Below are 22853 nucleotides of genomic sequence, written 5' to 3'. Positions count from 1 at the left end.
TTTGCGTGAGGAAGTTTCTTGGCTGTTCTACAACCGCTCCCTGATACAGGGCAGATGGAAGCTGTCAGGGAATCCGGTATTTTAGGAAGATTTGGTCAAGCAGAGTTTTCTGAAGGATATAGAGTTCATTTAAAACTCACTGAACTCTACATGCCTATAGGGGAACATATTTAGGGTCAGCACAGTGCCTGCCCACACTTTGTAATTCTAGGTATGCAGGTGCACGGGTCCCTAGGAGTGGAGTACTGGTGCTAGGCTGGGCCTCGTGGGTTGTTGATCAGGTACAAGCACAGGTATGGGACACCCACCAACCTGGTCCTCTGTGTCCTGCAGGCACTCCCATATGTCGCCCTCCTCATTGCCATGCTCTTCTTCATCTACGCCGTCATTGGCATGCAGGTAAGTGGCAGCTGCTGTCCCCTCACAGTCCCTACTTAGGCCAAATGCCTTGGCTACCAAGAAGATGAGATAGACCACTACCAGACTCCCATTATAGAGCTGGTGCTCAAAGACGCAGCGGGAGCATATTGGGCTAGCACCTGTCCCCACCAACACACCGACCATGTCTCAGGACAATGAACTAGGTGAGGAGACCTGCCTGTCGTTCTACCTCTCAACAGTGCTGCCTGCCCTCGGCGATCAAGTCTCTCACCACACGAACCTTGGGAGACCATTCAAGATCCAAACTGTAGTAATGACAAAAATCTGATTTTGCCCTCTAAATGACTTCCTCTTCTAGATGTTTGGGAAGGTTGCCATGAGAGATAACAACCAGATCAATAGGAACAACAACTTCCAGACGTTTCCCCAGGCAGTGCTGCTGCTCTTCAGGTGACTGGGTCCTCAGGGTTGGGGTAGTGTGGGGTTCCTAGAGTCTGAACTTGGGGTCATGCTTGCTCTTGGTCCCGTTATCTCGTGATGAACTTGCTTTGTTGTTCTTGCTCAATACTTGTTACTTATTTTGTTTTGAAACAGAATCTCACTCTGTAGCCCAGGTTGGCCTGGAACTTACTCTGTAGTCCAGGCTGGCCTCAAATCATGACAGTCTTCCTGCCTCAGCTTCTCAAAGTGCTGGGGTTATATGTTCACTAATATCAGCCGTCTTACCCCTTTAAGAACATTATTATTGTTTCATATGTACGTGTGAATGTGGTGTGTGTTCAGGGTGGACATGTCACTGTGTGCATGTTGAGATCAGAGGACAAATGTGTGGAGTCAATCTTCCTTCATTTTCATAGAGGTTCTAGGGATCAAACTCAGGTGTATTGGGCTTGCACAGCAAATACCTTTTACCGACTGACCCATTTCACTGGCCCCAATTTTGGATTCTTAAACAGAACTAGCATTTCAGTTAGAGAGGAACTGACTGCACTGTTAAAACTGCTGGAAGTCATTCAGATTGTCACTGACACTTAGACCACCAGAGAAAAATTGTAGGATAAATATGTATGCGTAAGTACTCATTGAAGAGTACCCCAGAATACATCCAGGGAAACAGAAACACAGTGGAAACATGGGAATTTGTAATTCCCAAAGTTAACCTATAAGCACTATATGCCCAAGAATAAGGTGACTTCCTGGAATGCTGGGAATTGTAGTTCTTGGGAAATAACAAAGACTCATTGGAAAGTATTGAGGCCTATAAGTTAGTCCTTAAAACCCCATGCAGCACTATGGCTCTAGGCCATTTCAGCTGGTGCATTCTGGCCAATGGTCCTGACCAAAGTCAATCTCTTGGTCAGTATTTAATTTAAAATTTAATTTTTAATAAAGGCTTGCTTTAAATTTGGCCCCAAATGGTACTGTTGTTTTTTTCTGGTGAATCACAGGATTAACATATTGGAGCATTGTAGCCTCACATTTTATTATAAGATTGGTTTTAATCCCAGCTAATTTAACTTTGCAAACAATCTTCCTCACCATGAGAGAACTTTCTAGAAACAAGGAAGCAATATCTAATGACCCCAGTAACTGTAACAATTCATTTATAATTTAGGTGGTTTCCAACTCTTTCCTTTCAACAGAATTAATCAGGACTAATCATTAAATAATTGTAACAGGAATGTTTAAAGAAGAGACAAGAAAAATGAATATCCATTCCATACAGAATTGCAACAGATATTGTATTATAAATTGTATTATAAATTGTACTATAAATTGTATTATACCAGGGCTTCTAAGTAGCCAAATTGTATCTATAGGGCTTCTAGGCTGTCAGTAATCCAGATGGCATTGCTACCGTTACATACAATTTGCACAAGTTAAGAATTTTCCTCTCAAATGTCTAACCCATCATTTCCTTGCCCCTTCCCCTAATTAAAGCCCTTTCTCTTCATTTAAACAGGTGTGCAACAGGGGAGGCCTGGCAGGAGATCATGCTCGCCTGCCTCCCTGGGAAGCTGTGTGACCCGGACTCAGATTACAACCCAGGAGAGGAATATACTTGTGGGAGCAACTTTGCCATTGTCTACTTCATCAGCTTTTACATGCTCTGTGCGTTCCTGGTAAGCAGTCTTGGTAACCCCCTTCTCCATTTACAGAACTGCTGTAGCATTTGAGGGTCAGACCAGTAACACCCTGCCCTGTTGTAATTCTTTGAGGCAGTTGGCATCCTCTGGGCCCTACCAGGCGGATGTTTGTTTTGCTTAATCCGCCACGTGTCCCTGCCATCTGGGATGGGTTGGGTGCTCACTGATAGGCTGGGGTAATTTCCAGCCAACCTTGTTACTGAAGGCTGCTGTTTTCCTTTCTAAAATATCAAAGGCACTGTAGTGGCTTTAAGTGCCTCCAAAGTGTGAGCTGTCTCTTGCTGCAATTAAATTATAAGATTACAGTGTGCTTCAGGGTACCAGCTAATGCACCCACCCACCCCCTATTGATTGTGTGCCAAGCCATCTGGTCAGACTCCTGCCCTTTCCTTGACTATTTTCCAGTGAGACAATATTATGGCTTGCCTCTGCAACCTGGATACGTGGGCTCCAATATTCCATGCCCTGCAGTTAGGAGGCAGATTAACAGTGCAAGGGACCCTCCCACCACCCTCCTGATTCACTTTTCCAGATCATCAACCTCTTCGTGGCTGTCATCATGGACAATTTTGACTATCTGACGAGGGACTGGTCTATTCTGGGGCCTCACCACTTGGACGAATTCAAAAGAATATGGTCTGAATATGACCCCGAGGCAAAGTAGGTTGACGACCACCCATCCGGCTTTCGAGAGTTCTTTGGGAATGCCGGTGGTGATTTCTCCGGGGTGGCGGTGGTAGACTGAAAGCTCATTTGGGGACCTCAGGCCGTGCTTTGCTTCCAGGGGAAGGATAAAACACCTTGATGTGGTCACTTTGCTCCGACGTATCCAGCCTCCCCTGGGATTTGGAAAGTTGTGTCCACACCGAGTGGCGTGTAAGGTGAGTGTCCTGCCATCCGACACTGAAGGACAACCTAGTCGCTGTGTTGTTCAGCGCACACATACGCTAGTCTACATTTGCCAGGCCTTTTCTAAGGCATCGGACATGTAGAGATAACATTTTCTGCCTTGGCCGCACCCTCCAACTCGTAACCCTTAGAGTTCTGTCAGAGGTAATAATAGGATGAAGGGAATACAATAATCTGTCACCAGGTCAGACGTCTGAGGAAATGACATTTAGGCCAGTGGCTGTGAATGTCGTATAGCAAGTGCCAAGTCCCAGGGTTGATCCCCACCACCACTAAATCCATAATAAAAAACAGAGGAGACATAGGAGTCCGTCAGAGTCAGGGTTTCTTGGAAAGGAGAGTCCAGACAGAAGCCGGAAGAGGACAAGCCTGAGACCGGCCAAGAGCAAGGCATTGGATAAGCATCTGACTAGAACAACAGAGCAATTGGCAGAGGCCTCCGTCCCTAAGCTGATTGAATAACCTGACCACACCGACTCCTGCGGAGAATGATGGAATTCTACGTCACCATCTCAGAGTTGATCGTGTTAACATGAAGCAGACTTGAGGAAGTAATTGCATGGGACCGTCAGGATGTGGGCAGCAGGGATGGGGAGTGAGGCACGGGCAGCATGGAGATGACCTGAGGAAGTACGGTGGTTCCCTGCTGCCGGGTAAGGAGAGGGGAATGAGAAAGAACCAATCTAGCCCCTGACTTGGCGATGGTAGACATTCGACCCTAGCTTTAGCCAATAAAATGTTAATTTGGGGTTTTTGTTTTGTTTTATTTTTGAGTTAGGGACATATTGTGTAGCACTGGCTAACCTGGAATTACGTATACAGCATCCCCAGTCCAAGAGATCAGCCGGTCTCTACCTTCCAAGTGCTAGGATTGGAGGACTACGCCACCATGCCCAGCTAGAAGTTTTTTTTTAAATTAACACTGTTTAATTAACACTTATCGTGTGTCAGGCACATAAATCTTTGTGCGTATGATCTACTTCAGTCCTCACAAGGCCTGTCAGCCTGCCCTGATGACTGGAACCCAAAGAGGGTGTCCCTTACCCCAAGTTCTTCTGCAAATCTCCCTGATGCTGGTGTGAGAGGTACCTGGAGGGGGAGGGGAGTGGGAAGTATTGATCTACTCTAAAAGACCAAGCCTTCAGAGAAGCCATGGAGACCTCCCTGAGCTAGCACATGCTGTTCTGGCTCTAGAAACTTTCTGAGAGGACAGTCATGAGTTCCACTGGGTGACAGGCTCAAGTCCCGTGCCTGGCCCATGGATCTGCTGTGTTATCTAATTATCATAAAGTCCTGAAGGATGTACCTAGAGGTCACAAAGAGCTAACTAATGAAGCATGAACACATGGACAATGAAACTTAATTATTTAACATTAAGTAGCATCCGATTGTCAACATTTATGTTTCACGGTTGAACTTCGAACTTTGTTATCCCAGGTTCTTCACAGATGTTAGGTTGTATCTGTCAGCATTCTCCAGAGAAATAGGATGATGGGGTGACTCTGGGCCTATATATGTGTATGTCTGTATGCGTGACCATTGTATAGCTGCCCATGTATAGATGTACACACACACGGGCATATACAAGAAAAGGTTTATTAGGTGATATGGGCACATGTGATTTTGAAGTTCCACAGTCTGTCATCTCCTAGTGGGAGACTCAGGATATCTGTGGTACATTTCAGTCAGCAGTAGACTGACTCTGACTAGCTCTACCTGAAATGGACAGGCAAAAAGAAAAGCCAGTCTTTTCCCACTTTTTCTTGTCCTGCGGTTGAATAAAGGCTACCTACTTTTACAGGCATCTGCTTTACTTAGGTCATCAATTCAAATGACAGTCTCTCCCAGAACACCCTCACGGGTAGACCTAGACATGATATTTAGCCCAATGTCTGAGCAACCCATAGACAAGTTATGTGGTACCTATAATTAGCATCTTAGAGATGCTCCCAGATGACCATTGAGTTGAAGTGAGGGTAGCCTCGAGCATGAACGGGGAGTAAACAGAGCATGAACATCAAAAGGGAGCACGGCTGTTGTGGACTATCTGCATTCTCGTGAGGAACTCTTTTTCATTCACAGAGATTGGTCGCCATGAACATGCCTCTCAACAGTGATGGGACAGTCATGTTCAATGCAACTCTGTTTGCTTTGGTACGGACGGCTCTCAAGATCAAGACTGAAGGTAAGCACTGCCTGGAAGCAGGAAGCAGGGCAGGCATCAGGAGAGGGAGATACACACGCACATGCGCACACACACACACACACACACACACACACACACACACTTTGGTTCTCTTTGGGCTTTCTCTTGATTAATGGGATGCATCAGGAAAGGATGTGAATGCAGGGAAAACATCTCCGTCTGACCAGTCGATCACCATCCTTTATCGTTTATGTTTTCCCTTCTGTCCCACAGTATCTGGAGTTGACACATCACACTGTTTCCTGTACTGCAGGAGAAACAGGCAAGGGATTGGGGCATAGACAGAAACCACAAAAATCCATTCCTGCTTTTCTTCTCCAACATCAGTAAGGCAGCTCGCTGTTCCAAGCAGTGGCTTCTGTTCCATAAAAAGGAACCATATGCAAAGATGCCAGGGAACGTTGTGTGTAGACTGGGTATTGTGTGTGCACACACACATACAACATGGTTAGCATGTGGGAGCGCGAGCAGGTCCACATCTCAGCCTTGCTCAAACCTGGCTGGGCAGGCAGTACCTCTGGGGTTGGCTCAGAGGCTTCATTGTAGGAGACATGGAGAGCAGGTGCTGCAAAGGCTGGAGAGTGAACTGAGGTGAGGAAGCAGAGGCCTTGCAGAGAGGCAAGAAGGGAGATGAGAGAAGACAGGGGAGACATACTTCCAGTGGGAACACAGGTGTTTGTCACAACACTGCAGTTCTACCCAGCAAAACTAGCCACTGCTCACCTAGCATTTGCTGCTTATGCCACAAACAAGAATCATTAAGCATCCCGGAAGGGAGGAGGGTCCTACATGGTGATGTATCAGTAGAAAAGACAACCATCAGATGGAGAGGAGTCAGGATTACGAGGGCAGAGGAAGTACCTACAGCAGGGCTTGAGATGATGAATCTTATTTTGGTAAAGTTTATCATGTAGGAACAAAGGCAGGATTGGGGGGCTTGGTAGAGATGGGGTGAAGGAGGAAGAATGAGAGAAAGAAGAGGAAGAGGATGGAGGTGAACAGGAAGAGGAGGAGGAAGAAAATGGAGGAGAAAGAAGAGTAGAATGAGGAGAGAGAAGAGGGATGAAGGGAAAAGGGGAGGAGAAAGAGAGGAGGAAAAATGGAAGAAGGGGAGGATGAGGAGAGGATGGCGGGAGAGAAAGGAGGAGAGAGAGGAAGAGGGGAATGACGGGAGGAAGAGGTAGAGGCCGAGGAGGAGGAGACGGCAGCAGAGGCAGGCGGTTGCCTTCTGGTCTGGGAGCCAAGGGAGGAGCATAGGTCCTATCTGAGGTAGGTTGTTATGGCAGCAGGGTGTAGCTCATGAATCCCATGTGGAGATGATCATCTCCCAGTGGTGGCTTGGTAAATGCTTCTGAATATAGGAAAAGTATTTGCCGCTCGCTGTGGAGAGCCAAAGGGGAAGGTTCTGTCAGAAGGCAATACAAGGACCCAGCACCATAGTGAGAGGACAGGAGAGCACTGGGCCTCAGACACAAGTCTGGTCTGTGCAGTGTCCACACACCTCTCTTCTTGCCTTTTGGATTCAGGCAACCTGGAGCAAGCTAATGAAGAGCTCCGCGCTGTGATAAAGAAAATCTGGAAGAAGACAAGCATGAAGCTACTTGACCAAGTTGTCCCTCCAGCTGGTGGTCAGTGTAATCTATTTCCCAAGTCGTTCTTGAGCAAGGAATTAGCTTCAGTGGCAAGACCTCCAGACAGCCCAGAGAGGAAGTGCAGGACTCTTTCCCAGACCAATAGGGTGTGAGGCCCACAGCTAAAGGAGCCCATTGATTTCACCCGAAAATATTTGGGGTGATATGAAGAAAGTCAAACCAAAGAGGGGCTCCAGTGGGGAGGAATCCAGACCCCGTGAGGCTAGAGCAGGGTTTTTGCTGTCATAGACAAGTCAACGGAAGAGGATATGACAGCACTCACAAAGCGAAAAGCTTGTACTGTCGCCCCAAAAGAAGTATTTAAAACTAGTCTATGGTCTTAAATATCTCAAGATAAATGGGTAGTTTTCAGAAAAGAATACTTCTAAAGTAATTTCAAGAAGACCGAATTTCCCACTGTAGTCACCAAGGACGTCCTTTAATGAGGTTTAGAGGTAGAACTAACAAGCATGTTTATTTATTTCCTTTCGTTATTTATCACAAATTAACTGACTAAACATTTAGAGTTTGCATATATATAATATCTCTCTATATTATATATATATACACTGTTTCTCTATTTTTGTTTAAATACTTGTGGACATTGAAGTGAGATGGTTATTTTCCAACTGTTTTGTTTCAAGTTTTAAAAGTGCAGAATCTCCTTACCTGGTGCCCCATCTCCTAGCTAACCCTGGCCTGGAAGCGCAGTAAACATCTGGTATGTTTTATAACCAGTACAACTCTACTAGGGCGGCATGGTTCAGATTCCGAAGCCGAATCCAGCGTCCAGACTGTGAGAGCCTGCGGCTCCCGAGGGCCCGACGGAGCCAGGCACTAGCCCGTTCTGCCTCTTAGTAGGCTTGGCCTTCATCAGTGATTTGGGTCACCCATAGCTGGCCTAGCCACTGGCTCAACTCTGGGAAAATGGCTCAGAAGGGAATGACCAAGATGGCGGGAACTCCCACCTCAAGACCCCCAACTCCCCGACCTGATTCTGCACTTTTAAAACTCCTCTCGGTTTCCGCTCTTTTCCTTTCAGCTGCACATCCCAGTGGTCGCATGGCTTAGGTGAACCGCTTCTTAAAGAATGTTGTAACACTGTGCTTGAGCTTCCTCTGCAGCCTCCATTCCTCTCAACTCCCAGAATATTCTGAAGCAATTCTGTTTCAGGGCGGTGGCATGGAACAGAGTTATCTCTTGCCAACTGGATTCCCCTCCGTTGTTTGTGGAACTGCAGATGCATTATCCAGAATAGCAGGCTGTGCCTGTCTGTGTGTAAACCTTCCACACACTAGCCCAAGACACTCACCTCTCTCCTCTTCCAACTCTGTCTCTTTGGAAACACCACCCTCATAGTGGCCCGTCTGATGCCCACAGCAATAGCCCTCCTCACATGGGGTGTGTTTCAAGTGTCACCCAGATCACTGTAGTGACACTCCATTTCTTTTCATCTTACTAGGAAAAAGAATAGTTCAGAATTTGGCTCATGATCCAAACTCTCTTCTTTTGAAAAACTGACCAACATTTATCTCTACTAAACTTTTCAAGAAGGATGAACATACACATAACACACACACACACACACACACACACACACACACACACACACACACACACTCTGGGGTCCGGTGGTTCTCTCTGTTTCTTTACATGGTTTGGGGGTTTAGGATGATAGATATTCATCTATTCTCCCATGTAATGCCAGCGAAGAAAGAACTAGAGTCTTAGGAGGAGCTAGAATGCTCCAGAAGTTTCTATAGTGCCCAGTGTTATACCTGCTTTTCTACCTTACATATCACATAAGCACATTGTCACCAAAGGGGACCACACAGCACCTTCAGGCCTTGGTGGATAGCTCTGAGTTTGGTTTTAGTGTCTACCTACCTACCTATCTATCTATCTATCTATCTATCTATCTATCTATCTATCTATCTATCTATCTATCCATCCATCCATCCATCTATCTATATATCTATTTATCTACCTACCTACCTACCTACCTACCTACCTACCTACCTACCTACCTATCTATCTTCCAGTGGACCAATGGTTCCCAATCTTTCCCTTATTATGGCACACTTAAGAAATGACACCTTGGGACAGATGGGTGGTTCCAAGCCTTAGTGTCCCCCATAGTATAATGTGGTTAGAGGACAATACAATGAGCTGCCTGTGTCCTTGGGGGTGCTCAGGAGACACCATAACTGGATGAGGGAGCAGAGCTGGATGCTTGTCTGGGCAGCTTTGCCACTGGGATACAATCTGAGCTGCTCATCATGGGCTTGCCGGAAAGGAACCCACTGTGGAAGCCATGCCGGGAGCATCTTTTTCTCTAGTGTCTGTCTGCAGTCTGACCCCTGCTTGTCATGGGGCTGAGATGTCTCAGCTTGGAATCTTACCTGGGTTCTCAGTGCTCCCTTGTTATCTCTACCAGGTCATGGACTTCCCCCTTTCTCTTTAGAAGCTTCTTTCCCTTGGAGAGCCTCCTTCCTTTGGAAACTCCTTCTTCAGCCATATCTCTGGTTCCTTGGTACCCTATGTGTCTTCCTGTCCTACTGATACAAGATGGCTTCCCCACATCTATTGCTTCTCTCTGTTCCTTTCCTGTCCTGATCAAGCTTTAGCTATTCTTGTCCTTAGGAGCTCTTGTTCAGGCCAGGTCTCTTGGTCCTCCTGCGTTATCTCAGTAGACATAACCATGTCACCCTCTAGTCCTGCCCTGCCACTCTAAAGTAGAAAGGATGGCTGGCACTTCTTATATTAGAAAATCCTGGTATAAAGTAATGTGAGCCTCTATATTGAGTCAGGGAGTTTCCCAGGGCTTAGGGGACCCTGAAGTACAAAAACTATCAGTGTTGTTGAAGGCAGCATAGGTTCTGGACTTCTTGGGCACACTGGCCCAGCAACCACTGACCTATTTGGAAAGAGCTAGAAAGGCCAGGGCAGGTTTATACCACCAGAATTGCACTGAAAGGAAAGCAGGGATTGGGTATGGCCAGAACCAAGCTCTCTGTAGAGAGGTAAAGTTGGAGGAGGAGAGGGCCCTGGGCTCAGGCCTTGGCCAATTGACCTGGGCCAGTCGTGTAACCTCTCCCTCTCTAAGAAGAGTGAGGAGCAGAGTTGATATGTAGAAGTTATGAGACACACAAGGAGTTTGGACTGGGCTTGGCCACCCCCAGATACCCAGCCATGGTGTCTATCTGTGGTTGATGGATGAAGTGAGCAGAAGCTAGAGACATGAGCTTTGCACTCCGAATATCTTGGCTCGCCTTCCTACGGATGGCGCCTTCCTACGGATGGCGCCGTACTGGATGGCGTAGGTGAATCAGCCGTCAGTCCGGGAGCTGCGCGTTCAGATCAGCACAGAGCCCCAGGTTTCTTCAGTATCTCCTCCATCACCAGGGCTTCCTTGGCTCGAGCTAAGGAGGAACATAACATTTCTCAAGGCCAGTTCCTCCCAAAAACAGACTGTACAATAATCCTAGGCAGCTTCTGGCAGGAATGGCTGGAGAACCTCCCCCAAGTGGCCCAGAATCCCCCAGATGGGAACCATAAACCAGCCATACCTCCCATGAGCACTAAGTAAAACCCACCAAGGTTGTATTCATGGATAAAGCGGATCCCAGTGACCCCAAGCCTCCTATGTTCCAGCTTCCATTTCAGTGAGTGGTACTCTTGGCTTGGTTTGAAGTGGTGACTCCTGTCATTGTAGGGCACGTGACATGAGGATAGCCTACACCTGGGTTGGGGTGCTTTATGCCTCTTCTATTAAACATCTTTAGTTCTTCTGACAGGGAACTCCATTTTATAGGGGAGAATGCAAGCTCACCTAGGTTGATCCTCTTGTCCCCAATCCACGTGGCTCTTGCAGGGAGGACTTGACCTGAGTACCTACAACTCCTCAGCCCCTACAGGTCCTGCCAGGTGTCCTAGAATCCTTAACACAGCTCTACATAGGCTAGGCTGCCAATGGAGCCTTGCCACTTTCTACCCAGAAGACCTCAGCACCCTACAGATCTGGTGGCATCAACCTTGCGGGGCAGGGGACACAGGTTACCCCGACATGTTCACAGTGGTTTACCATGAGACAGTCAGAGCTTCTATTCTGCGTCATGCATCACCTTCAAAGTCGTCAGCAGAGTCCTGATTCCCCAGTGATACGTGTTGGAGGTTGTTTCTGAACAGAGCAGAGATAAAGCCTGCTCATCGCTGAAGTTAGTTGGAACTGTCACTGAAATGCAGACATCCAGCCGTTCTGAATTCCAAACCACAAAACGGCCTCAGAGCTTTATTGGCAGAGAATGGGGGAGCGTGCGAGAGCTGGATCTGCAGTCTCTGTTCCGACCTTCCTCTCCTTCCAAGCTCATCCGTCACCTTTCTAGGTCTCCCATCTTGTGACATAGGGATCTGGATGCTTAATTGCACTTGATGCTTACGGTAATTACACATGCAAATCTCTATGCACAGGGTGGAAAAAAAAACGTGGCCCGCGAGGCCTTTCTGTTTCGTAATGTTTATTTTAAGTAAATAACCAAGGTGGCGTTTCCATACCGTTACTAATATGCTGCTCTATTTAACTCGTGAGAAGTAGACGTTACTTTCTGCAACTTTGAGGATCAGTTTACTTAACTGACTCTAGCTTTGAGCCTTAACTGCTTTGCAAAGCTTTGCTTCCTGCTAGACTGAGCAACCCGTGTTCTAGAGGCCGACAGACAGCCCAGTGCCTTCTGTGCACTGTCCCACCCCACCCCTGCCCCAGCCAGAAGTGAGGGTTTAGGCTCTTGGTCCAAATGTGCTGATTCGGGAGAGCTGTGTCTGGTCTCTCCGTTTAGATGATGAGGTAACCGTGGGGAAGTTCTATGCCACTTTCCTGATACAGGACTACTTTAGGAAATTCAAGAAGCGGAAAGAGCAAGGCCTGGTGGGGAAATACCCTGCGAAGAACACCACGATCGCCCTACAGGTGAATGGCCCTCTTGTCTGTTCTCTTCTCACTAACAATTTCACCAGCTTTAATTCGAAGTGCTAGAGAGCTGACTATTCGTGGTTGAGCAGTGCCACAAGGATTTTCTTTAAACTGAGATACTGCACACTGCCCCCCCTCTGTGGACTAGCCATTTCCGGGCCACAAGGTAAGTACTACCCTCTTACCGCCTTCTCCGGTGAGCCTTGCACCTGCCCTCATCTGGTACGTGTGCAAAGCACTCAGGACAGCCATGACGGGAAAGGAGTGAATGTCACCTCACACCCTAGCTACCCGGGCCTTCTCCAAAGGCAGCATCCACGAGGCAGGCCCCACCCCATCCCACCCCCATAATCCCGGGCTCAGGGTTCGGCTGCCCAGAAAAACAGCTTTCCATCAGAATGCAAGTGCTTTGTTTTGCTTCTGTTTGTTTCTTATGCCACGGCTTGTCAGTTTTTGGTCCATTTCAATAACATCCATCACTCCCTAGTGCGTGCTGTGTGTGTGTGTGTGTCTGTGTGTGTGTGTGTGTGTGTGTGCATGTGTGTGTGTCTGTGTGTGTGCATGTGTGCGTGTGTATGTGTGCTGTGTGTGTGTGTGAGTGTGTATGTGTGTGTGCACATGGTGTGTCTGTCTCTGTGTGCTATCTCCTGATGGCAGTGAGGCCCACTGTGCAAGTGTCACATCCATAGGCCAGTCTTTGACCCATCTCCCTTTTTCCAACTCAGGACCCATATACACACACATGCATGCACACACGCACACACGCACGCACAGGCTACCCCTGCCAGGACCCTAGAGTGTGAGTGTGGCATCTAGAAATATCTGGTCCAATCAGGGGCTAGGCATCCAAAGGCAGTAGAATCCCAGAGATGCCTAGAGCTCTGGGTGGACAGCAGGCATGAAGAAGCGAGGAAGCATGCTAGACCTTGCAGGCAGGGGAGCTAGGGAAGGTGGCTTAGGGGGGGCTGGTGTTTAAAGAGGGCTGGGGACAGAACTCAGGAGAAGAGAAAGGGGAAGTACAGAGGTTGGCAAGCTGTCACCAAGTCCTGTCACCATGCTCTCTGGAGTGCCTTAAGTCTATCACAAAGAAAGACATTTTCCTTGTGGTTTGAAAAGTTGGCATGAAAACAACCTTGACACCCAACAGGGGTTCTCACAGTTCTTGGATGTGGCCTCATAGGTGTCGATAAGGTACAACTTGGGACAGTCACGTACTGTGCTCGAAGAGCAAATCCCCAGCACTGTTGTGTGTTCAAAGGGGTGACAACTGTGGAAGCGAAGGCCTGACTGCCATCTTGCTGTGAGAGACTTTGAAGAAGGATAATGGGGAATGTTGGGGGCGTTTGTACATCTCAGGTTGGTAGGTGACCTCGTGGACAGTGACCAGCTGACTCAGGGTGAGGTCCCAGGTCTGGAGGTGGGGATAGCACGCTGGTGCGACAGGTGGATACCCGCACCTATTAAAGCCAGTCTGTGTTCTTTCGCTCCCTGATCATGTGACCTTTTGGTAATGAGTGATGGGCTTAGCCATTTGGCTCACTGTATCGCAGAACAGAGGCTCTTTCAGCCTCCTGCTGAACTGGTTTGCAAAAAATGACAGCTCTAACTCTAAGAGTAATACGGTTCACAAGTAGCCTCGGATGACAAAAACTAAAAAGTCCAGTTTGCAAACTTGAGTAGGTCCCTGGTTTATACCTTCCTGGTGGCAGCGTTACTAGGATGGCCACTAGCAGAGAACTGGTGTGCACTGAAGGTTGTCCCCCCTCACATGACCTTCTGCCCCATAGAAGAGGCTGGCTGGATCTCTGACTTCTCTGGGTATCCTCTACCTACCTGGAATGACTTGCTGCTCTAGAAGTGTAGTTGACGGGATCAAAACTTGTCTTTCTAAAGGGGACTTGACCTCTTTTACACCTAATGTCACAGTTTGTAGCAGTCAGTTTGTCTCTGAGTTAAGAGACTAGTCAGGTCTCAGTGGAGGGTGTGGTTATGCAAACACTTGACGTCTATGAATGGGGGGGGGAGGGGGAATACTTTTTTTGAAGTCCCAAGGCTCACTCTGGTGGCATTGTTTTGATATTCCGAAGTAGCGTACATGACACATGGCTTAAGTCACCGCATTTTGCAGATGGAGTTTTTGGAGCCTTGAGTTGGTGCCAGCAGAATGCTGTAAAGGTTCTGGGTGAGAGACAACCACATTGTGCTAAAACAATACTGAGGGCTTCCTCCCATTTAAGTTTTTCCAGTTCGTTAATCAAAGAAAGAATCTTATTTCATTGGTAGAAGTCAAATATTTCTAGTTAGATGGTATAAATACGTTCTCCTAGGGTTCTATTGAGAATTGAGGCTGGGCCTGTAATTTATATTAAGTACACAGCATAGAAAATTAAGTTGTGTTCATAATCTCGACAGTTAAGTTCTAAAAAGGCATTTGATTCCGAAACAAACATTAAAAATAGAAAGTGTTTGTCTCTTTGATGGATAATTCTAATTACATTTTTGGCTTCCTCTGCTGCAGAAATGGCTTTAAATGTGATTTGTTACCCTCCATTTAATTAGTGCATTTGGAAGCCTCCTTCTTTGCATTGGGAAATATCAAGGGTGGTGTAGCAGTTAAGGAGCCAGGGCCGGTCATAGGAGGAAGGCACTGCCTGCAGCTAGGAGGAAGGTGCATCCTTGAGACAGCTGCCTAGGGTGGACTTGCCTGGTTGAGAAGGAAGCAGTACGCTTCTGACAGCAGGGCACCGTGGGGTGGGCGAAGCAGGGCAGGGCGGGGCTCCCAGGCTGGTTGGAGTGGGATGTGGAGTGTGGCATTAATGTGTGAGCAGAAGTGAACAGCCAAGCTTGTGCGTGCTGGCCTGCAGAGTGAGGTCTGTCTGAAGAGCTCTCAGAGCTGGCACCCAAGCTGTGCACCTCCATCCCATGCCATAGATCAGCCCGATCGGTCTCCCCACGTTCAGACCAACTGCAGTGTCAGCCTTCGCTGTGGTGGGTGGTGACTGAAGGTTCTCCTGCCTCTGCATGGGAAGGAGCTGGGCACCTGTGTCCTCTGGCCTCTCTGGTCTGAATGAGTGTGCACTCCCCATCCATCCACCCTCTCCATCCCTCCATCCTCATCATGACGACTACACTTCTCTCCAGCCCTTCTGTGGGGGGAGCCGGAGAGAAGCTGCATCTGGCCTTTTGGTTTCCTCAGTCATCCGGCATAAACATATCCCCTTCAGTTTGATTCCGCATTGCACTTCATCCATGTTGCTACATCCAAGTGACCTGTAGGTTTCCACAAGGAACAAGGAAGAATAGGAGCATGGCCACACAGCCACAGAAAGTCCCGGTTCCCTATTCATGCGAACGCAAAGCTACCGTGCTCTAGCTGAGGGCTTCTGTGTCACCCACCATACGCTCTGATGAGCCTCCTGTCTCTCCGATAACCAGAGATCCCAGAGTGGGAACAGTTCTGTTCACTTCTCTTAATTTTAATGTTCAAACCTTTTGTCTGCTCTCCTAGAGTCTGAGGAGACTGTCCTCCTTGCACCCCATGTGACAGGCCACCTGAGTGAACCATAGGAGTCCCAGGCAGCCATTCTGTTTAGAAGTTGGGTCTGAGGACCCCGGCATTTGTGATTCTATGGGATTTTGATGTTTAGCTTGAACGGCTTCAACGTCTGTGGCTTGGCCGCAGGCGGGGATGGTTGGGAGATGCTGGTGGTATGCAAGTAGCCATTAGCTTTAATCGGCAGTGTTTCTTACTGTGGTCTTCTCAGTACCCAAAGACAGGAAAGCGTCTCCCCGAGAGATCTGACCCGTGGCTGGTCCTGCTAATCATGTCACCTCAATCTGGAAGGCGATGAGACTCCTTCCTCTTTTTTTAGAAGTATTGTTTCACCCAAAGCCACAGCACCGCTCCAAAAAAAAAATTATATATGTATATACGCACATACGTGTTTTCCTTTTTTAATGTAGGAGGAGAGCAGATGCTTTCAGATGAGATTTCACTGGCTGATTCGTTTGTTTCAGATGCTTGAACGGATGCTCTAGAGTTGTCTGCCTGAGCTACCGCACCAAGCTGGTTAGTCCGGAGGCGCTGTGGCTAAGGCCTTGAAAGGGCAAACTCCCCCTCGAGCTTATTTCTACTGAAGCAGCATTTCAGGAGAAATGCAGGCACCAAAGCCCTGGGGAGACCCCTTGCGAGCAAGGCACTCCTCCGGAAGGAAGGAAGGAAGGCAGAAGCCGGGCTGTGTGTGGCTCATCTGTGGAGCCCTGGCTGCCTGTTGCGGACACTGCTCATGGTGGCTCCTTTTCATGAAAGGGAACATATGAGTTATGTTTTCCCCTTCCAAGCCAGAGACTCAGTGAGAGGGAAAGAAAGAGAGAGAGGGAGGGAGAGAGGGAGAGAGAGAACGCAAAGGGGCAGCCACCCCACAGAGAAATCAAATGAACACAACTTGCTGACGATGGCCAGTGAATAAAATAAATAATGTTTTTAATATATATATATATACATATATATGTGTATGTATATATATATGACTAAGCAGACCTGTGTAAGGCAGACAACGGACTCTGCCCCAAAGTCCTGCATCCCTAGTTTGCCCGGACTCCCAAAGACTGGCAGGCTGATTGGAACTGAGCAGACAGAGTTCCTTTCCTGTGCCAGCACGTCACAACCTCCTGACCACCCGGCCCTGCTTGCTGCAGTGACCTAGTCCAGAATGCACTGTAGGTGGAAGGCCAGGAAGCTCAGACACACCCATTGAAACTAACACATACACCCGCATGCCAAAACCAACCAGGCAACAGCTCAGGTTCCGTCTCCCCTACCGTGTCCGCGGGGAAACGCCACCACACCCAAACCTCATCTACCATTGTTCGTCTCTAGCCCGCACTCAGAGCCAGTCTGGGACGCCTCTTTGGAAGCAGTGTGGTATAGTTTCAAGGACACTGGGAGTCAGGGAACCTGGGTTCTAGTCCCAGCTCCAGCATTCACTTGCTGCGTGACCTTGGGCAAGACACTTAACCTCTCTGTGCCTCAGTTTCCCCAACTGTAAAATGGGGGTAATAATGTCGACCTACCTCACAGGGCTGTTGTGAGGAATCGCTACGTGACTGTAAAGGCTCCTTGGACGTATAATTGCTTATTATTAAGACTTCAACAATAATAATATCATATGCCTGTTTACTACCAGAACTTCAAGAAAGTCTTGGTTTGATCTCTTTTCTGTTCTGTAATGTAGTTATCCATCGAGAATTCTCCCCCCTTTTAAGATCCTAGGCAATGCATAAAGATGTAAGCAGGTAATAGCCAGACCACGTTTCCAAGTAGTAACAATAGGAGATTTTTGACCAAAACGTTGGTCGATGAGGGCTTTGCTGTCAGATTCTTAACACCTCCTCAGAGGGGGTCGAGTCTTAACCTCTGAAGTTAGTCTACGATGCCCAAAATGGCCAAGGTAGGAGAGTCAGTATTCAAAGTTTGGGGGACGAATCTAAAAAAAGAAGAGGCAAAGGAAAAGGAGAGGAAGAAGGTGGGGGGGCTTCCAATTCCTTGATCTCCTTTGCTTGGCCTGGAGCAGGGTGTGTGTGTGTGTGTGTGTGTGTGTGTGTGTGTGTGTGTGTGTGTGTGTGTGTGTGCGTGTGTGTGTGCATGTGCGTGTGTGAGTGCATGTGTGTGTGTGTTACATTAGTGGATGGGATGAGTTGGTGGAGTAGAGAATGAGTTGAGGTGAGTCGAAATTGAGGAAGAGGGAGCCAGGACTCTGTGCAGCCCTGTTCTGCAGAAAGAAGTGTTTCTCCAAGCATCTCTGGGGTGCAGCTACCCTGAAGGCCAGGCTCAGATGGTAGGGCACTCCCCCAACCCCTGGTAGGCAGGATGCTTCCTTAGACCTTTCACAGGGAAGCCTAGAAGGGCTTTTCTCTAGTCACACCTTGTAGCTGTGACATTTGCCCTTGATCACAGAGGTTCCCAGCCTTGAGGCTTCACTTTCCTACACCATGGCTGACTTCCTGACCTCGCTATGCTGACAAGCCCAGCTTTGGCTCATGTATGGATGACAGTGAGACACGAAGCTAATGTGGGTTTTATTCATTCTCATGGCTTGAAGCCCCCATGGGTGATTGTGTTGGAGTGGGTGGGAGCCAAGCCATACACCCTGGTATGCCTGCCCCTTCAGGAGAGAGCAAAGCCCATCCATGTCTGGCCTTAATGCTGTACCCATAGCTGTTGCCTCTATCATCCAGGTCTCTCAGCCCCCCTCCCACCTTTCTCCATGCTCTACCAACCACAGGGCTAACACTTAGCCCGGCAGGGCTCCGGGCTTACCTCTGTGATGACGGTGAGCCACTGTGTCAGAATCTACAGGGAACTGATACATCACCCTGAACGAGAGAGAATGGTTAGCCTTGCAGATGTGGGGGGGAAAAGACTGTCTCTTAGCCGAGAAGCTCCCCTACCCCACATTCCCTACCCCAGCCTTGGTGTCACTTCTGTTTCTTGATCCTCGTGTAGTTCTAATGGGTAGGATTGTCCAGGCCTTTCTCCATGTGTCACCTAAACCTGTAGAAACTGGAAAACGTTAACTTGCTTACAAGCCTGATTTAAGGAATCCCTGCAAATGATGGCTCTTGGTCCTGGCTGTGTTGCTGAGGAACAGAGTTGGTTGGTCAGAAGCCAAGGCTGCTTGAGGGAAGACAGCCAGCATCAGAGAGGGTTGCCTCCAGCTTCCACACACAGGAGCCCAGGCTTCCTGATGTCTGGGTCACAGTGAAACCGCAGGAGCCTGTGCCATTTTTCCTCAGAGCCCTGGCAGCAGAGTAAGCATCTGGTGGAGAGGAAGATGTAAGAGACTAGTTGGGTGTCATGTTTAAAATCTTCAAAGACAAGTACAGCAAACCTGGTACTTAGCACCTGAATCTGTGGTGCTAAACTTTTAGCCCCTGGGTCAAATGTGTCAGAGACCAGCATCTGCCTGTCACAGGGAATTCACAGCAGGGTGGGAAGTAGACTCTTCTCCGAATCAAATGTCACGGTATGACCCAATTCAGAATTAGTCCCCAAGATGACCAGCACAGCTTTCTGGAAGAGAGAGGAAGGCCGTTCTGTACTGAGAGGAGTCATTGTTAGGTCCCAAAGACATCAGTGAAAAAGTTAAGGCAAATATCTAATAGTAAAGACTCTAATGAACGCATTCTCTTTACTAATGTGCACCCAGTGTCCTTCAGTAGCCTAATGCATCACTGCTCCGTTATCCACAGCAAGGGGCTTGGTGAGTAAAACTTAGGGTTCTCAGGTGAGGGGTACCTGGGCAGACTTACTCTCCTTGGTTATGTCTCAGGCCTGAGAAAGTTGACTCTGGGACAGTAGAGAGACAACCCATGATGCAGTGTTGAGGGCAAGAAGCCATGGTATACAGCATGCCTGCCATACTGGAACTTGAGAGGAAGAGGTAGAGAAACGCAGGAAGAGCTGAGCACTAACCGAGAGGCCATGACCACGCTGCTGGGTGGAGAACAGATCAGTCAGCAGCACTCGCAGTGAGACCATGGCTGTGCTGCTGGGTAGAGACAGATGGATCGGCAGTTCCCAAACATTTCGATCCTAGGAACTTTCCTAGTCTTAAAGTTTATCAAGAGCCCTTGTATATCAATATTTACTGTCTTATAAGTCAAAGCCGATTAATTTTATAAACACAAGAATACGTAAGCACAAAGAGGCCGGGTGGTGGTGACAGCCCTGTCGTTCAGCCTTGGAAACCTTGCTGCACACTCAGAGAATGAGAATCTATGAGGCCAAGGGCATCCAGTCTTACATGACCCCCAGGGACCCCTGAAGTTGCCCCAGGATGCCTTGATGGACCACGTCTTGAAACATCACTCTGGGGAGATGACCCAAAGTTCTCCTTAAAGGCAGAAGATGCTGGAGCCTCGCCCTGACCGTCTGTGCTCAGGAGGCTCCCATGTAGCTGCAGCTCTCCTCAGTGGGCTGCTTCTGCCCCTCCTCAGCCTGTGCAACACACACGTCCTTGAGGTCAGGGGTCAAGCGGTGTGGCCATGCCTCACTCTCTGTGCTGACCTGGAAGAGCAGTGGTTAGAATTAGCGAGTGTTAGAAATGTGTTCGAATCCTCGCCACCTCTGCCTAGCACAAGTGGGAATCAGGGTGTGTGTGTGTGTGTACGTGTGTAACAGTAAGGGATCATTTGTCACGTCCGTGTTGTGGGGTGATGTAATGGTGAGAATAAGGGTGTGTGCGATGGCCCCAGAGCATCGTGAAGTCCATGCGCTGGGAGCGATCTAATTGCTTGCCTATGTTAGAAGGATCACCTTGAATGAGTGTGTGCTCGAGACACGGTTACCACCTTCTTCCCTGCAGGTTGCTAGGCATCCTGGGAAGAGCAAAGCTTCTTCTTGAGGCTTTAACAAGTTCTGGAATACAGTAGAACCCATTGCATCTCCTTTTGGCTCATTCCTTCTCAGTATGTGGGCTCAAGATGACAGGAATAGAATACTGCCAAGGGAGCCTAAAATTTTGGAGCCTAAATTTTATATAACGCCATCTGCATTTTTAGGAACCATTCAAAGATGTCTCTGATTCTGATGTCAAACTTAAACCAGGAATCGAGGTGGAAGGGTTGGTAGTGAGGCTCAGTGGTCCTTGCTTAGCATACGTGAGGCCCTGGTTTAATCCCCACCAAAATAAGGTGGAACACTGCAACTGGTCTCTCTGGTCCTTTGCCGTCATAGGTGGCTGAGGTAAAGTTGTTAAATATCCCCTGTAGCTTTCAGAATGTGGTGGCACACGTGATTTGACCAGCCTAGTGCCGCCCTTCTACTCCTGGTGTGATGACTAGTCAAGGAGAGGGGGGCTGTCTGCAGCTGAGTAATGGCGTGTCATGCCTGTGACTCTAACCCTTTATATCAAACCCAAGAACTGTACACAATGGATGCAAAGGCCACGCCATGACATTCCTCCTGGAGGGAGGCTATGATAAAATAAGGGGTGTGCCCATGTGTGCAGAGGAGGGGTGGGGGCGGGGTGGGGGACGGAACGTAGACAAACCTGTTCGTTCTGTCAGAATTTAATCTCCCATCTTCTGACAGAGAGCTAATCTAAAACCGTTCTCTGTAACTGAGTGTGGGCCCAGTCCTGCCCCTCCCCCTCCCCATTATCCAGAACTTGTCATTCGAGAGGTGACTGCGTAGAGGCGGCTTTGGTTAAATGAGGCGTGTCTGGGTGAGGAGAGGGCTGTGCCATGGTAGTGCTCATTGGCAGGAGTCTAAAGCCCTGGCGCCCACATCGTGAAGATGGAGGGCCTTTCCCAGGGCCGGCTGGAGACTTGCCTGTCTGTCCTCCACTGCTACAGCGTACGTACGTAGGTCTGGGCTGGGGCTGGGTGTTTGTGTGTGCGTGCTGTGGAGTGAGAGTTGGCAGATGGCTGGCCCGAGGAAGCAGGCAGCAGATGCTTTTCAGATGCATCCAGACAGACAGCACTCCACCCTGCGGGTGAACCAGGCAGGAAAATGGGCAGTTCTGCCCCACAGCAGGGCATTGTTTTATCCTGTTGCTTCAGAGATGTTTAGAGAGAATATATTTTTGGTGACTTAATCATTAAGTAGAGTAAATATCTATAAAATTCCAATTAAATGGTGTCTAAAACTTAAAGGAGCAGTCTACAGGCAAAACGCCAACATTTCTTTTTTTAAAACAGATATTTATGATAACAGCTAGCATTTTAAAGTCAACCAGAATCTAGGCTTGATCCTGTTTAATATTTTGTAAGATTGGACATCTTAAAATGAGTCAATAATGTTTATATTTTATAGCAGTTCTGTGTTTATTCAAAACTATAACTCTACTGTGCTGTTAATGGAATGACTTTATATGGCTGTGTGGATTTAAGTGCTAATGACCACATTTCAAATTAAAACAATATTTTTGCTGATAGAGATAGATATACAAAATATGAAAGAGTAGAAAATTTTACTGACTGTAATGTGCAAGAAAAAAATACTTTTTTTTAGTGTTGTGAATGACTAAATTCTCTGAGGGTTTAAGGTAGTGGTCTGTACTTCTGGAACACTGGATTCTGTGCCTATGGGATTTGGGAACAGCCTAAGCTACCTTTTAGCCTGATATGTGTGCTAGGACAATTCTCATTCTCATGTTTTGTGATATGTAATAAATTCAGGGTGCTGTGCTTAAGCTCCATTTCAATTCTAGTTGGGAACCTATGTGTTGGTCCCCTGCCCCAGGTCCTACCCAAGAGAGCGAATCCGCCCCACTCTTACCAGGTGCGCTTTGCGAACTAGGATCATGGGTTCAAAACCCTCCACTTTCACATCTGGGAAGAGTGATGCCTTCTCTCCTCCTGTCTCTTTAAATAAATATGTTGTCATTATTTGTTTGGGGAAGTGGTACCCCAAGCCACCTGTCAACCCTCTCCATGATTTATGTTGCAAACAAACCTTCTGTCTGTTTACTGCCCATCCCTGTCAACGACATCCTAATCTCGTGTAACTCTGAAGATGTGTGGGAGACAGTTTCTGTTTTCATTATGTAACTGTTACATGTGTATTTCAGTGAAATGTCAACTCATCAACAAAGGATGATGTTACA

At 47.9% G+C, this 22853-nt stretch overlaps 1 protein-coding gene across 15 annotated transcripts in view; it reads left to right on the top strand.

Moving 5' to 3' along the window:
* Cacna1d (calcium voltage-gated channel subunit alpha1 D) overlaps positions 1-22853 on the top strand; it is a 294624-nt gene that overhangs the window by 258741 nt on the left and 13030 nt on the right. For all 15 annotated transcript variants that reach the window (XR_015639378.1, XR_015639379.1, XR_015639377.1 and 12 more), the window contains 8 exon segments: positions 334-399; positions 740-831; positions 2345-2504; positions 3061-3188; positions 3313-3409; positions 5520-5622; positions 7170-7271; positions 12110-12240. Coding sequence is in view for 12 of the 15 variants with exons in the window: in XM_087588017.1 (XP_087444143.1) it covers positions 334-399; positions 740-831; positions 2345-2504; positions 3061-3188; positions 3313-3409; positions 5520-5622; positions 7170-7271; positions 12110-12240 (879 nt within the window). In the remaining 3 variants the exon portion in view is untranslated.

The sequence above is a fragment of the Rattus norvegicus genome, chromosome 16, assembly GCF_021556685.1.
Source record: "Rattus norvegicus strain SHRSP/BbbUtx chromosome 16, alternate assembly SHRSP_T2T, whole genome shotgun sequence".
NCBI lineage: Eukaryota > Metazoa > Chordata > Mammalia > Rodentia > Muridae > Rattus > Rattus norvegicus.
The sequence above is the reverse complement of the archived record's forward strand: the minus strand, read 5'-3'. Positions and strand labels throughout refer to the sequence as shown.